At 37.1% G+C, this 15,722-nt stretch overlaps 1 protein-coding gene across 1 annotated transcript in view; it reads right to left on the bottom strand.

The window, feature by feature from the left end:
* HMCN1 (hemicentin 1) overlaps window positions 1-15,722 on the bottom strand; it is a 400,921-nt gene that overhangs the window by 238,824 nt on the left and 146,375 nt on the right. The window contains exons 5-9 of the mRNA XM_006198786.4: window positions 13,915-14,086; window positions 11,909-12,015; window positions 2,856-2,976; window positions 1,525-1,788; window positions 232-376 (exon numbers count right to left, since the gene is read on the bottom strand). Of these exons, the coding sequence (XP_006198848.1) occupies window positions 232-376; window positions 1,525-1,788; window positions 2,856-2,976; window positions 11,909-12,015; window positions 13,915-14,086 (809 nt within the window). The remainder of the gene's footprint in view (window positions 1-231; window positions 377-1,524; window positions 1,789-2,855; window positions 2,977-11,908; window positions 12,016-13,914; window positions 14,087-15,722) is intronic.

Below are 15,722 nucleotides of genomic sequence, written 5' to 3' on the forward strand. Positions count from 1 at the left end.
TCCTATAAAACCGAATCAACTCTTAAACGTATTCTAGCATTTATTATCTTATCATACAATATTAAGTTCCACAAGAGTACAGAACTGTGTCTGTTTTGCTCACTGTTCTATTCCAAGACTGTGGGACCAACAAACGAGAAATTTCTAATGAAGAAGTACAATAACAGAAGTATCTATTTGTATTTAGATGTGTAGTGCTCCAAATTATTACTAATAGAAACATTTACACACTTTAAATACTGGTCTACTCCGAGTCTAACTCCATTTCTGACAAAGCTCAAGGTGAAGGGCAGAAGGCTCTCAACAGTGCAGGGAATTCGGCCCGGCTGCAGGTAGTACCCCAGGGTTTTCTCGGGCATTGTAACTTTAGGAGCATCTAGGAAGAAAAAGAACATGAGCAAGAAGGTCACAATGATATTTCATACTTCCTGTTAATCCATTCAAAAGCTTCATGCTTAAATTATTCCAGTAAATTCTCCACATTCCAATTAATTAAACAACTAAAAAATCACTTTAGCTGTCTTTCTGGGCTCAAAGCTTATTAATTTCTGGATTAGCTCCATGGACCCTTTCCTAAGGTACTCACTGAATCTAAGACCTTACTGATCTTAAGACCAAGACAGAACACAAAGCTACTAAGTAAGTTACAACACATCATCAACTGTAGAACACAGTTCAATTTCAAAAACGTGAAAATATGAAAAGAACCCATGTATCTTAGAACTGAGCTCCCCAGGTAATCGTTCTCCAAAAAAAGAACGACAAAATTCATTTTTAAGAATGCAGTAGATTTTTTTAAGCATTCAATTCAGGGGTGAACACAACTAACTTTGAATATTGTACATGAGGAAATACTGAGGTTGGTTCTATTACTACCTTTCTAAAACTATTAAACAAAAGCTAGAGTTGTTCCTGAATTTCGCAAATCACAATCTTATCCCTCCACCCAAAAGCACAAACTAGAAGCAATCCTTCTGTATGTCTGTCAGTCCACGGTGCAAGCTATATACAGTTCTAAAGTTTTGGTCAGAGTTCAGTCATCAGCCTTGAGAACTAACAGCAAATATATAAGTAACTAGCTTCCTAATTAACTAACTAACCAACTAACCAAGTAAAGGCAAAATCATCACCAGTTGTTTACAATCAACTACTGTTCATGAAACAGAAGGTTTCTGACAATCGTATATAAAAATGTAGCCAAATCAGATATCTTAATTAAACATTAAACACATGTGCCAGGTTTTTTTAGGGGGAGTAAGAACACCAGAATTTCCCAGTTCAAGTTCTTACACTGAAGTAATCAAAATTCTCAGATCTACAGTCTGTGAGACTTAACTGGAAATGCTGGATGCTTCTATTTCATGGTTAAGGAAAGTGCGTCACCTATGTGTGAGTGCTCTTTGACGTGGTGACCCAGTAATAACATGAAGATATTATTTTTGACTTTAGAGTCCATTCTTTACCTAGACCACATCAGCCCCTGAAACTCTCAATACTCCAGTGCTGAACAGAGTGATATCTTACCTGGGACAATGCTGGAAAAGGAAACACTTGATACTCTCTGGAAGAGATGATCATCCTTATCGTAGCCTGATACTTTGAGAAAAAAAGCTTCACTTGGTGGTACAAAGTCAGAAATATTCCATACGCCATAAGGTTTTCTGTCTGGGTAATATTTAACAGGAATAGTCTTAAGGGAACTGCCTGAGATACTGAGAAGTTCAAGAAGATCTACCCTCGCTGGGATGGAAATTCCAGAAGTATTCAGCAGCACAAAGGTAGGTATTCCTACAAGAGAAAGAACTTGTCATTGTTTACAGCTAACATGCACTGAGGTTAGGTATCAAATAAGTATTTGCATTATAGTAACAGACAATGAGTACCATACTTATGAGAACCACAGACCGAGTCACAAACTATGGCCCAACTGTAGAATCTGTTCTACACAAGAGACGCTTTTTTCATGAGCAGACAAAGGGTTCCTAAGGGATTATCTTTATGGTATGTTTATATGTAGAAAAATTAGAATTATGAATACTGTGTTATATGGTGTTTGATTATGTGACCATTTTTATTTGTTTATTTGTTTGTTTGTTTGTTTGTTTGCAGGGGGAGGTAGTTCTATTCATTTATTTAGTTTTTTGATGGAGGCACTGGGGATTGAACCCAGGACCTCATGCATGCTAAGCATGCACTCTACCACTTGAGCTATACCCTCCCCCTGATTATATGACAATTTTTAAAGATTCACTATTTTGTATCCTTCTAGCAACTGCAGCAACAAAAATAAATAAACGACAATCAGAAAAAAGAAATTTAAAGTCACGGTAGGATTGAGCCTTCTTTTTTGGCTACAAAAATATAAATCTTCTTGTATGAATAAAGTAAGAGAAAGAAGTTTTCAAATGAACAATAATTTCATCTTTGAACACCCACGGCTATGTGATGTCTTTACCCACACACAAAATCCCTATTTTCACCTTGACAACAGGGTAGTAAGACGGTAGTAAGAAAAGAGTCTCAAGATCTACGTCAGTAGTTTTCAAAGTTTAGTAAGTATAGGAATCAGTGGGTTACTCATTCAAGTGCATTTTCCTGGGCCATGCCTTTTGGGATTTTCATTCAGATCTGGCGCGGGCCCCAGGAATCTTAATTTTTGACAAGCTCCCTAAGTGATTTTAACATGTGAATCTTGGGACTACACTTTGAGAAACAATGACTAGGTCAAGAGTGCAATCTTAGCTATAATAAAGACGCTATGTTTCCCAATTTTATTGAATACTACAAAATTATATAATCACAGACAGTCGGAAAAACATTTCCCATGCCAATTGAAGTAATGTGCATATACAAACCTTGCACAGGTCTGTTGACTGTTTTTTTGAAGTCCAGAGTAGGCTTTCGGGAAAAACCAGCTCGGAAATCAATGGTACTGAGGCCAGTGATGCGAACAGAGTGCCTTCCACTGCTCGATGTCTGAAAAATGTTTAATGACAAACCCCATTAGTAACTGACCCAGGATGCTGGTCACAATAAACACTAACAGTATGAGAAACTGCAGAGTGTTTAATTGGGATTGATGTCAAATCAATGAGGCTCTGATCTGAGTGATTCTGTGTCTTCAATGCAAGTTTTGTAATACATATCCCAGGTGACTAAAGTACATTTGAGTATTATACTGCATGCTCAGTGGTTAAAGATATAGAGGTATATGTTCAGGAAATACACATAAAATGAATAAATGACTGAATCTTCTCCCCTCAACACCATCCAGGTACTATTATGGAAAATATTTCTTTTCTCTTTGTTCTGGAAAGATACAGCCAGGGCAAGCACAAGAGCTGACCATTATCCAGCTTTTAGCCAAAGGGCATCTTCAGCTCAGCAGTATCCAGCAAAGGCATTCAGTGCTTGAGATCAAATGTGAGTTTGGAAAAAAAAAAAAGTTCCTACCCTCTAAAAGTTTATGGCCACTGTGGGAGTGGGGGTAGATGGAGAAAGAGAAATCTTTTTTATGATGCAGTAAATGCAGTGACAGAATTACATAAAAGGTACATAAAAATGCATATACAAAGGGAGCACAGACTAGCCTGTAGTTCAGTTAAAACCTCCCAAAGGAGATGGACAAGATATCAAATAACAACTAGGCGCTGAAGTTACTCATATGTGCCTAAACAATAAATAATTTGGATTAGGGCCACAGGATAAAATAATAACATTAACGTTTATTGGGCACTTCCTCTGTGCCCAGACTCTTGGAATACACTGGCTTATTTAATCCTCATTACAATCCTATAAGGTAGGTATCTTCATTACCACCACTGTATAAAATAAGGAGGTTGAGGCATCAAAGCATTAAATAGCTCGTCCAAGTTCACAGGGTTTTCTAACTTTCCTAACGTGCAGAGGTGGGGTTTTAATCCAAAGGTCAGGCTCTGGGCTCTTCACCACAGTGCTACATGCAATGTCTCCCAAAGGCAAGGTACGTCAGAGTTAGTCTCTACCTCGGGGTCTCCCCAAATATGATCTGAGCATCACTTATACCTACATCTGCACAAAATTACTTGGATTGTTCATAAAAACACAGACTCTGAGCTCCAGCCAAGATTTACTGAATCAGAATCTCTGGTCAGAGAAGTCTAGGAATGTGCATTTCAAAAACCACCTAAGGCTTATGAACAAGAGTTCACCACTATTTTATTGCATTGATCACTGAGATTTTGGTCTCAAAATAAAGTGACTACATGATAGCAGCATTTAGGTGGAAGCAGAATACAGGAGTAAGAGAAAGCATTCACATGCTAGCATCAGGGCACTAACATGGAAACATGGATCACAACTCTGAGAAGCACATATTTAGGTATCAGCAATGACATAACGTTCTAGAAATACATATTTCTACGATTTTACTCTGGTGAACAGCTAGATTAAGCCACACCATGGTTAAAGATAAGCCAGCTCCAGAGCTCTGCAAACCACACAGTCTTCCTTAAAACCACGGTGGCTCCTTACTACTTGGCAATACTATTACTATTTTCATTTCACAGATGAGGAAGGTAAAGTCATTTGCTCAAGGTCACAGATAAACAGCAGGTAGCGGAGCTGGGATGGGAACTCAGTGAGGCTCCAGAAACTGACCTCTGCAGCTACCCCATGCATTTCTCATGATCATTTCAATGAATTAGATTATGCTGGTTCCAGGGCAAAGGCTGAAATACATCCAACTGTTCTCCACAATAGAAGAGTAACATAGAACTCCTGAGACTCTCCACAGGAGAGAAGAAAAAACACAACAGGGAGAAAGGAGGACTGGGGACAAGGAGAGAGCAAAAGGGCACAAGTCACTTCAAGATATGTCCCTAAACCTATCAGCAAATCTACTAAACTCACGAAAGATTCCTGTTAGTGGATTTCCAGTGAAATTTTTGAAGGGGCTGAGCTGTACCCTGCATCAAAGTACACAAGCTTAGAATCAACACACAGGTAATTGGGAGGCAAGGAGACTGTAAGAAGGCAAGCTTTTAGGAAATTCCAGAAGCACTGGGAGAAGGCTCTGGCATCTCACACAGTACGGACATAGCACGGCTGCAGGAGAAATAAATGATACGGTCTTGGGGGCAAAGAAAATTCAGCTAATTCTGTAACTGAGTTGAGCAGAGGAGAAGTCCAGATGTGTCCTCTCTTCCCTTCTAAATTATTTTAGCCATCTTAGTACCATTTTTCTATAGAGATAATTAAATTAGTAAGACTCAAAAAATGATTTAATGTATTTCTATCTGGTCTTTATATCATGTAGATTTAAATTGTGGGTTATATTAAAAATTAGAATTTGGCCCCAAAAAGCATTTCTCTACCACAGAATATCCAGAACTATCACTCTGGCATAGAGGAATCCTAACCTCATGGCTTCTGTATTTAAGAAGAGGGAAATCTAAGAGCAGCACGATGGCTCCAAGCATAACAGGAAATTTTCTAGACACCAGACATTGAACAGGGTTTGTATTGGCTAGAAATTCTAAGAGTTGTATGTTAAACAGTATATCTATTCATACAATTTTTAAACATTCATAATGAGCTATATTACTACTCTGAGGCAGGATGTCGTGTTGGTCAAATTGTACAAGGGTCTGAGTCAGGAATACAGAGGCTGCTATAGTGTGAGCACAGCTGAGGCAAAGATGAAGTTCAGCTAGACACCTACTGGCATTCTAAAGTTGTAAAGAGGTGGCCACAATCCAAAAGCAGTCAGAGAAAAGAAGGAGCAGAGTGGACCGGAGTGCAGGCTTCTGAATTGGAGTGAGTCTACAAGGAATGAAGGAGGACAGGCTGAAGTACCAGGAAGCAAGCACCATGGAGAGCTCCAGGGAAAATCAGCTGCTCCTCTGATATCCTCCTGGTCAGCTCTATTGCAGCCAGATCTACTTTCAGTTTAAGGAGAAAGGCCTATTAGATATTGAAAGCCCTCTCGACACTGAAAGCCCGTGAAGGCAATAATTATGTCATCTTTATCACCTATAAAAGATTACCTAATAGGCACTTAATACATGTAGATTGAATAAATGATACTGAAGTCATCCAAATGCTTAATTAATGTTGGCGCTTTCCCTTAGATTCTCCTAGGACAAATTAATGCCAGATTCATCAAGAACTCATTGAACTTACCTTGAAGCATTATGCTAAGTGTGTTCACATATTATCTTATAAAATCCTGTTACAGCCAAAAATGATTTTATAGCACTATAAAGAAACTGGGGCTCAAAGAAATGATTCCTTGCCTACATTTAGACAGCAAGCTAAATGGCAATTACTCCAAGTTCAATATTCTAAGTCTATGCACAGCACTGTTGGATAACGTAATCTCTGGGTTGGTCTAGACCCTGCGGCACAGAAAACAATAATATGCCCCCAACTATTCATTCGCCATTCTAAATTTCTAAATGAACTCTTTTAGGAGAGGCCAGGTTACTGGAGTGTTGGCAAACTTCTCTCTGGAAAAAACAAAACAAAACAAAAAATGCCCTAATTTGGGGCACTTGCCAATTTCCATGATGTAGATACCACCACAGTGGCTGATTTCAGGCTCCCAACATGATGTCACCGAACAAAGAGCTGGGAAGAGAAAGTGCAGAGTTGACTCTTCACAAGCCATTTCTAAGCCAGCTCCAGCAAACCATTAGGCCATGATAAAAGTTCTGGCCAATGGGTAACAAAGGGAGTGAAGTGTGTCTGTCACTCACCAAAGTGTCTACCTCATCCTAGAGGTGACACAATCCCTTCCTTTTTGAATTCAATGCACGTTCTCCTGTCTCTTCCCCACTAAAAGGGGCCACATGCTCCATGGTGCTACTTCTATCACCCTGGGTTCCCGAGTGTGGGAGAACATCCTTTCCACCCTCACAGGACATGTGACATTAGCGAGGAATGAGCTTTTTTGTACCGAGCCAATGAGAATTCCTCCTGGTACTATTGTGAAGCCTCCCGTTATAAATGGAATTAAAATGTGACTCATAAGGCTGGCTTTCATTTCTCTCTCCTAAGGAGTTTCAGTGTTTTATAAAATAATAAATAAGCCAAAGGAAAAAAGAGAACCTTGATTTATATCTGAATTGATAGAAAATAAAGATACAGTTTATAATTTGTACATATTCAGCAGAATAATTTTACCATTCATGGGTCAAACTGTTTAAGCACTTTACCAACATCTAATTTAATCATGACAGTATTAAGTAGGTATTATTTTCCCCCATTTTTCTTAGACTTAGGGAGTACTAAGTAACTTCTTCAAGGTCAAAAGATTCTAAGTAGTGGAGTATCTTGAAATAAAATAGATGCCCATTTCTTTACAAAGTAATTACTCTTGAACAGCACACCATTCTTTACACTGTGGTTTTAAATCAAATATTTACTGAGAATCTACTGTGGGCTAGGCATTGTGTCAGCCACAAATATAATAAAGCCAGCTTGACTTAAATACTATTATTTTATCTGGCACTGTATGCTTAAATAAATGTCATATAAGGAGAGAAATGTACCCAAAACATAGAATAAATTCTGCTTAAGTATATGTTCACACACACATTTATACAGAAAAAAAGAAAAAAGAAAAGGAAACATTCCTTTTGGTTGACAAGCTGATATTGGCAGACCAAAATAACAGGGAAATTTTCCAGGAAAAAAATCTATGCAGCATTCCATTGACCCTAAACATTGAATTAATGCCACACCTAGTCTATTTAAATAACATACTTGGTATAGTCTGAAGGCTTATTCAAAAGAGTCACTAGGTGAGAATAATTGGAGGCAGCATAGTATTGTGCTTGTGTGGTCCTTTGTAGACTTGAGGGTTATTTGATAATGATTCCTTAACAAGTTTATGTCACTTGGCAATGATGTCTAAAATAGCCTTACCCTGCAGAAGATGCATTAGGAAGCTCCGGCAACCAAAATAAATATCATAAACCAGGAAATTTCTACTTGTGTCAGAATCTCAATACAATCACGCAGTTGGGTACAGTCCCTTCTCTACTTGGGAGATTATCTAAGGACAGTTGATCAGATTTACTTTATGGAAACACCCCAGCAGATGTGCTAAATTATGTGATCGATCACATTGATAATCCTAGACTAACGGAAACAGTCTGTATCACCTAAACCTAATGGGTGCTGACAATTATTTAGTATCTTTGCATGAAGTTTCTCTTTAAGAGCAGAGGGGAAAATCTTGCCTGAGAGTTTCTGTGGTTATTGTCAAAAACTCTATATATAGATTACAGCTGCCTGAATGGAAAATTTACATCTCTTCTCAGAAACAAGATCCAGGATTTGTAGCTTCCTACAAGTGGAAACATTGTGGCATAAAACCACCTTCTCTTTTTTAATAATATTTTATGTTCATTTCAGTTATTTCTTTTTTGACATATTTTCCCCTGCATCAGAGGCAACCTAAAACATTCGAGTCATTTGTAGGAACTATACTGATGAGGTGACTCACCTCTGTTTAGTGAAAGTATCCTAGTAAGTCGCAGGAAAGGAATCACCAGGGTTTCAGAACGAAACCACAAAAGAAATCACTCTCATAGCATTTTAAAAAATAAAGTGTCCTGTGTCAGTATGTCAATTGTGGGCTAATTAAACCAACGCTTCTGCCTGGCCCCCCTGGATATCATCACAGTAAATGTATTAATTTTTAATCATAAATACTTACATGGGTCTCTCTCAGGTACTGTGACATATAACAGTGACAAAGTCCAGTCTATAGCAAAATTGGAAGACAATATCTGTACAGAAGTAAATATACTGTAAAGGGGAAAAATAATCCAAAAGGGAGGTGCAGAAAAATTGCAGCAGAAAGCCAGAGGGAAGAGAATATTCTGGATGGAAAAAGTCAGACATGTCTGGATGACAGCTGCCATTTGGACTGAGCATTAGTGGGTAGTTATGAATCAGACATTAAGTAAGAACGGAAGAGCATTCTGGGAAGATGGAACAGCTTGAGAGAAAGCAAGGACCAAGAGAATGTGGTAGGAGAGGGTGAGAGACACCACCAAATTATATTTGATGAAAGTCGAAAGGCAAATGATGGAAGGTAACTGGAAAGATTGACTGAGGCTCAATCAGGTGGTCCTTGAATACTATGCTAAGGTCAAACAAGAGATAGACTGTTCTCCATACTCAAGATTAAAACTGTTCTGTGAAACATTCAAAAAGCCATTATTAATTCCATTGATAGCGCAGACACTTTCCAGACAGCAGAATGCACAGGGGACGGCATGAGGGATGTGCCATGTAATCTCAGACACTTCTCTTCTTGAGAAAGCACACATGTAAAGCATGCATCAGCTGTCCGAAAGGGAGATCCAAAATCAGCATCGATATTTATGTCAGTAGATTCAGCTCAGTTTCCTTTGCACCAACCTGGTACATTAGTTTGGTATTTCATTTAGAAGCAAAATAAGTTTATTATCTTTATTTGCATTGTAATGCTTATGCTCTGTTTAGTTATCACTAATTGCACTCTAGAAATTGTGTACCATGAGACCCAGAAGCTTTTCTGGTGAGGACTAGATATAAATTTAAGATAATATAATAATAGACACTATGCCTTTTTATTGTTTTCTTAATTGTAGGAGACTGAGCTTAGAGACTTGTCTAAACAGTGTCGCCATCATCTTATCCTCTCCCTCCTCACTCACAGACTATTCTTCAGTGCTCCTCTGTTCTAATGATCAATTAAGACATGCTTAGTGCCCATTAAGTACCATGGAACACAGCCAGAAGCGGATGTTCATTGTTTATTGAAGGGCTGACTGAATGAATAGGTGTGTTAGGCACACGGTAAAACATCAGACATGTGAAATATCCCTCTTTTAGGCAAGAGTTTTTACTAGAGGAAATACCTCTGGTAGCAATCCAAATCACCTGCAAGTAGGTTCACATACTTCACAATAAATTGCTAATAATACAGAAGGATGGCATCACTTGTACATATTTCAAAATCAGCAATGGACAACTTCATGACTTGATTCGGAGAGCAAGAACGGAGCTAGCAGTGGACTTGCTAGCTCAGGACACTGCTGGCTGACGTCATGCTTAAAGTGTCTGGGAATAAAGAGACTCAGCTTCTTATACTCCTTTCCACTGTGGTCCCAGAAAGTCAAACTCAGTCTAGTCATATTCTTGGTAAGTAGGTCAAAATAAATGTACAATCAAATCTGGCTACACTCAGTAAATACTAAACAACCACCACGTGCAAAGGAACTTGGTGAATATAACATGCAGATGGGACCATTTCTGACCATTCAATAAAACATTACTAGACTGTCTTGCACACTGCCTTTTTACTTGTACCTTTATCCCATATCATCCCCCCTTTTAAAAAATCCGTATTTCTATTTCTAGTTTCCAAGTCTGAGAGTTCTCAAAATAAACGAGTATTCCAGGATTTGAATGGAGTTACAATGGAAACTCACTCTTTAAATCAAGAACATTAATATAGGCATTCTTTTCAAAAAAATGGGCTGGCTTGCAGCAAAAAAAAATGTGACAATGAATATATGTATGTTCATGTATAACTGAAAAACTGTGCTCTACACTGGAATTTGACACAACATTGTAAAATGACTGTAACTCGATTAAAAAAAAAAGTTTAAAAAAAATGGGCTGCAAAAATAGCACCTCAGTTTTCCACAGTAAAGCCCCTCTATGAACCTTCACAGCAGCTCTACAATTTGAACCATGAGCCCGCTGATCCCATTTTTTGTGTAGGGAAGCTGAGACAATGCAAGAGTAAGTGATGCAAAAGGTATCTTCATCTGAGTCCTCCCAGAGGATTGTAGAGTTAAGATGTTTGGGAGGTGCGAGGGCTGCACAGGAGGAGGGAGAGTAATGCAGGAAAAGGAATGCAGCCAGTAAAGGGCATGCTTTTAAGCCTGCTCTCACTACAGACAACTGGACCTTATTCCTGCCAGGGCTGAAAGCTGCTCTTGAGGGGTTTACTTCTCCAGCAAAACAGCCTTCTCCTGTTCTGGTTAAAAAAAAAAAAAGAAAATAGAAAATCTCTCTGACACAGAAACACAGACACGACAGTTGGAAGGAGGCCAGAGCACACTGAAAATTCTGAAATACACAGGCAAGCCACGCGGACCATCTACCAGAGCGGGTCACACACATAATCTGGAGCAGAACTAGACCTTAGATGTATGGTGTCCTGAATTTCGATTATGTGTTCGTTCCTCTATATCACCAAAATACAATGCTTTCTAAGAGTGAATATATACTAAGTAGGATACAAATACCATTTTGTGTTAAACAATGAATGCAGAGCCACCAAATACCAACAATCAACAATGCTTGAGTGCTTATTTTGTAACAGGAACTATGCTAACTAAGTACTTCATTTGTGTCATCTTAATTTCACTCTCAGCACAATTCCACGAAGTAAAGGATTGCTCCTGCCATCCTACATTACAGGGGAGGACAGCAAGGCACAGAGGAGTTACAGTTCCAAGGCAAGGCAGCTTCTGAGCGGTGGCGCTGAGATGCGAACCCAGGGCAGCTCCACCCTGGGGCCTGTGCCCCAACCATCATTTTTTCCAGGCTCCATCTCTGATTGTTTTGGAGGAAGGGAGTAGCCAATACAATCAACCTATAGATTTGACAACAGGAAAACCATCCAAGGATTTTAAGCCTATTTTGTGGTGGTATCAATACCTTTCATGATTATCAAAACTTAACACTATCAATTCACGTGATCAAGACACCTCTGACCAACGCACCACGTATACTTCATTTTCAGTAAAAGCACTCTTCATGATTGCAAGGGAAGATATAAATAAACTATTGTATCCACTTTGTAAAACACGCCAACATCAAAATAAAATAATAAACAGACTCTGTAAAATAACAGTACCTTCACTGTCCATATTCCAGCCTCTGGCTCTTTAACATTCACCACCTTGGCAGAGTTATGGATATTTAACAGCTCGTTCAGGCCAAATCCCTTTTTCACCAGCTTCCCTGAAAGACAGACATAAAGGTAACAAGCAAAATCTTTCTTTCAGCTATGCAGATTAACTGTGTACATTTCCAGGACAGATTACCTGATGGATATTTGAGCCTAAAGCTCAAAACATGATTTTATTTCTATCTAAAATACACCTAATTTTAGGGTTTCTGGACATCGGAACTGAAGTAACAGATTCCTCTCTGCTATGCTGATTTGATCTTAAAAAGAATAACAATTAGCAGACTGTAATCATACTTCCAAAGCTAGCCTAGGTAACAATTATGATGGCTACCGAGCACTTATGTGCAGTCCCTAGAGACATTTAGACGTAACAGATGGTAAAAACAGTAAGCCAGAATAAATGTCTTTTTAAAGATCACTCAAGGTATTACTAACATAAGAGCCCTGGGCATATCTTTACATCAAGTACAAAACTTTCACCAGTTTTCCGTGAAACATAGGAACAAGCCTTTACCTGTCATAGGAATAATTAAAGGAGGCAGTATAATGAAGTAACGTGGTATCATCTTCTACTGATCTGAGATTTACCTAAAGAATCTAGTAGTTTGAACTCAGAGAGGAAGAAAAGCAAATTTGAAATTAAGCCACATTTTAGTTGTTCACTTCACTCTTGCCTCTTCTGTGGACTACTTCTGTAGTTATATAAACAAATCAATTATAAAAATCCTATGTTTGTAACAAAAGCTTTACAATCATTATAAATGACTTTTAAAATATCAATGTCAATGACTTCTTAAAGTAATAAAAACATAACGCAATGGGCACAGGTACTTTTAAGTATCCAGGTAGTGAAAAACAGATTTTTCCTGATAGATAAAATGGACGTTAGAAGAGTGCTACCTTAAAAGACAAATCCAGTTCTAAGGCTGAACCTATGAAGTCTTGAAAAATAGATTCTGCTTGTTTTGTAAATTTCAACTTGATTGTTACTGTGGAGGTAGCCTTTGAGAACAATTTCATAAACTGTTTTCTTTAAAGTATTAATTGTTTTCTAAGACATAAATTAAAGTGAGAAGGATAGTTACTCCCTCTCCATTTATAAATTTTCACAAATACATAAAAAATAATATAACACATACTACTGCTACAATGGGAATAAAAATATTTTGCAAACAATAGGTAAAAGAACATTTCTAAATATAAATATTAGGGAGAATGAAGTTACTGTCTTTATTCGGTTACTTTTTTTCTTTTCACTGAGAACTTTTTTTTTTTAATTAATTCAAACTTTTTTTTTCTTATTGAAGTTTAGTCAGTTTACAATGTTGTGTCCATTTCTGGTGTATAACAAAGTTACTTTTCAATTAAGTCTTACTGTAATATTCAACCAGCAATGGACTCAGGCCAAAATTTAGGGTTATACCATACAATTAAGTGAAGAGGCAAAGCAAATTAAAATATTACTCTAATAAAAATATAAATTTGCTTTCAACAGTCATCTCCTGTAAAGCTAATCTTTATTAAGAAAATGATATGGTAAAAATTAGACAGCTGTTTTAAAAGAAGTTTTTCAATGTGATTCACTTAAAAGTAACATAAAATACTGAATTTTACAGAGTAAGTTACTGGGAAGTATTTCCTCATATAAAATTAGGACATTATGATTTCAGGTTCAATTACAATATCTTTTGGGTAGTTTAGCTAAAGTTAAGTTACTAAGTGTGATCTGTTTGAATTATTAGGAGTTTTAGCTTTTTGAATCTGCTGTTAATTCAACAATACTAATGACTAAAAAAAAGTAACTTTCTTTTTCAAACATCTTCCCTAGTAACTTTTGTATTCATCAAATTTACTCATAAAGTTAGCATTAATTTGACAGAAGTGTGCAAAAAATCTTTTACCTTTCATGGTTTTTGTATTTTATTATGTGAATGTGCAATATATCTCACCTAAAGGATCGCGAATTTCAATTATTGGAGATGGGCCACTCAGAGACACAGTGACCTCTTTTAGGCTAGGATCAAAAGGAATTTTCCAAGTGTTTACAGCCTGTTCCAAATGATCTGTTGATAAGAGATGAACTTTGGAGGCCTGCACTGCTTCCTCTACCCATTTTAACACCTGTAAGAGAAAAAGAGAAGGGTGAGCATTATCAGCAATGTTACAGTTTTATACCACCGCAACAGACCTCCAGGTGCAGAAGTTGGCTTTGCTTAATTACATGACTCAGTCACTTTCTGTCCTGATGTGAGGTTTGTTTCCATCACAGTCAAGACAATCCTTTCCCTACATCCACTTATTGTAGTAGATTCAGAATAAAATGCTAGTTTAACCCATGCTCAAATTTCAAGCTTTCTATCTTGGAATAATATATTCAAAATGAATTACAGTGTCTAGAAATCACTTACACAGAGATAATACATGCAGAGATATTACACATAGTTCTATTTCTCAAAATAAACAAAAAGGACCTCTACAGAACATGGTAATAGCAATATTGAGATTCCTTTTCCCTCCACTCTCTTCCTAAATTTCAAGATCCAATTTACAAATGATAATTAGCAAATTATCAAATTCAATTTCAATACATTGGGTATTGAATTATTGTAATATACAGTACATTGTAATTATAGACTGTATACTGTAATATACGTTGTGATATATTAATTATTGAAAAGTAATTGCAATGCCAACAAAATATTCATCTTTTGTGATAAAATAAGTAAGTACAAAAATAATAGGAAAAGTGATCACTGTATTTAGAAAAATATTTCAGGTCAGAAGCAATTTAAGCAGTGTATTCTTGAAAACGAGTCTTTGGGAAAATATTAAGAAATTAGTTAATAATAGAATGTTAAGTCTCACTGCAAACACAGAAACTTCCAGTTCACAGAAGTTCTATGACAGCAAATACAATTCCTCATTAAACAAAAGGTCATGTCTGGCCGGGTATTGCTTGGGTGAATTTACTACAATTACATCTAAGTGATACTCATTTTTAATCCACCTCAGATCCCTCTCTCGTTCGTATATCCTTCAAGATTATATCCTACCATGAACAATTTTCCTTGTAATTATGCATAAAGCTCACAACAGAGCTGGGTATTAAGCTACTGCCAAGCTACTCAAAATAAAAACATTTTTAAAATGTCAATAGTGGTAGTCGCAAACAAATTAATCAAACAACAAATACTGTTCAGTGACTTCATTCTCTGCAAAAAGTATCCCTCCCCTTTCTTTTGTCCTCAAGGATGAGAAAAGTGGCTAAGACCTATTATTATAAAATGAACAGTGTGAGGCAATTACGTTCACTCATAAAAACAAATGCTTATTGTTCAAAGCAGTCTTTCAGGTACTGAGTATTAATGAGCATAGTTTTAGTCAATATTTAGTAACAACCTTTCTTATTAACTAGTATTTACTGAGTATTTTCACACGTATTATGCATTATTTGTTTTTAACAAATCTTTCTGCCTTTCCTCCAAGGTCAAGAACCACACCTCCTTTATCATTGTACCCCAAACCAAGTGGCAGGTTCTACACATAATAAAGGTGGCATGCAAACTGATGTCCATGAAGTTGGTCATTATGATGATAGTAATGAGATGCTGTCTTACATAAAAGAATGTTATGAGAATTCAAGAAACATGGAGCCCTTGTCGAAATACTGTATGAAAAGGACCCATCACAGTAGATACTCAAATGTTTTCTTCCCTTTCTAATTAAATTCCCTTCTTTTCCCCTAATTGACTATTTC

The sequence above is a fragment of the Vicugna pacos genome, chromosome 23 (genome assembly GCF_048564905.1).
Source record: "Vicugna pacos chromosome 23, VicPac4, whole genome shotgun sequence".
In the NCBI taxonomy this organism is placed as follows: Eukaryota; Metazoa; Chordata; class Mammalia; order Artiodactyla; family Camelidae; genus Vicugna; species Vicugna pacos.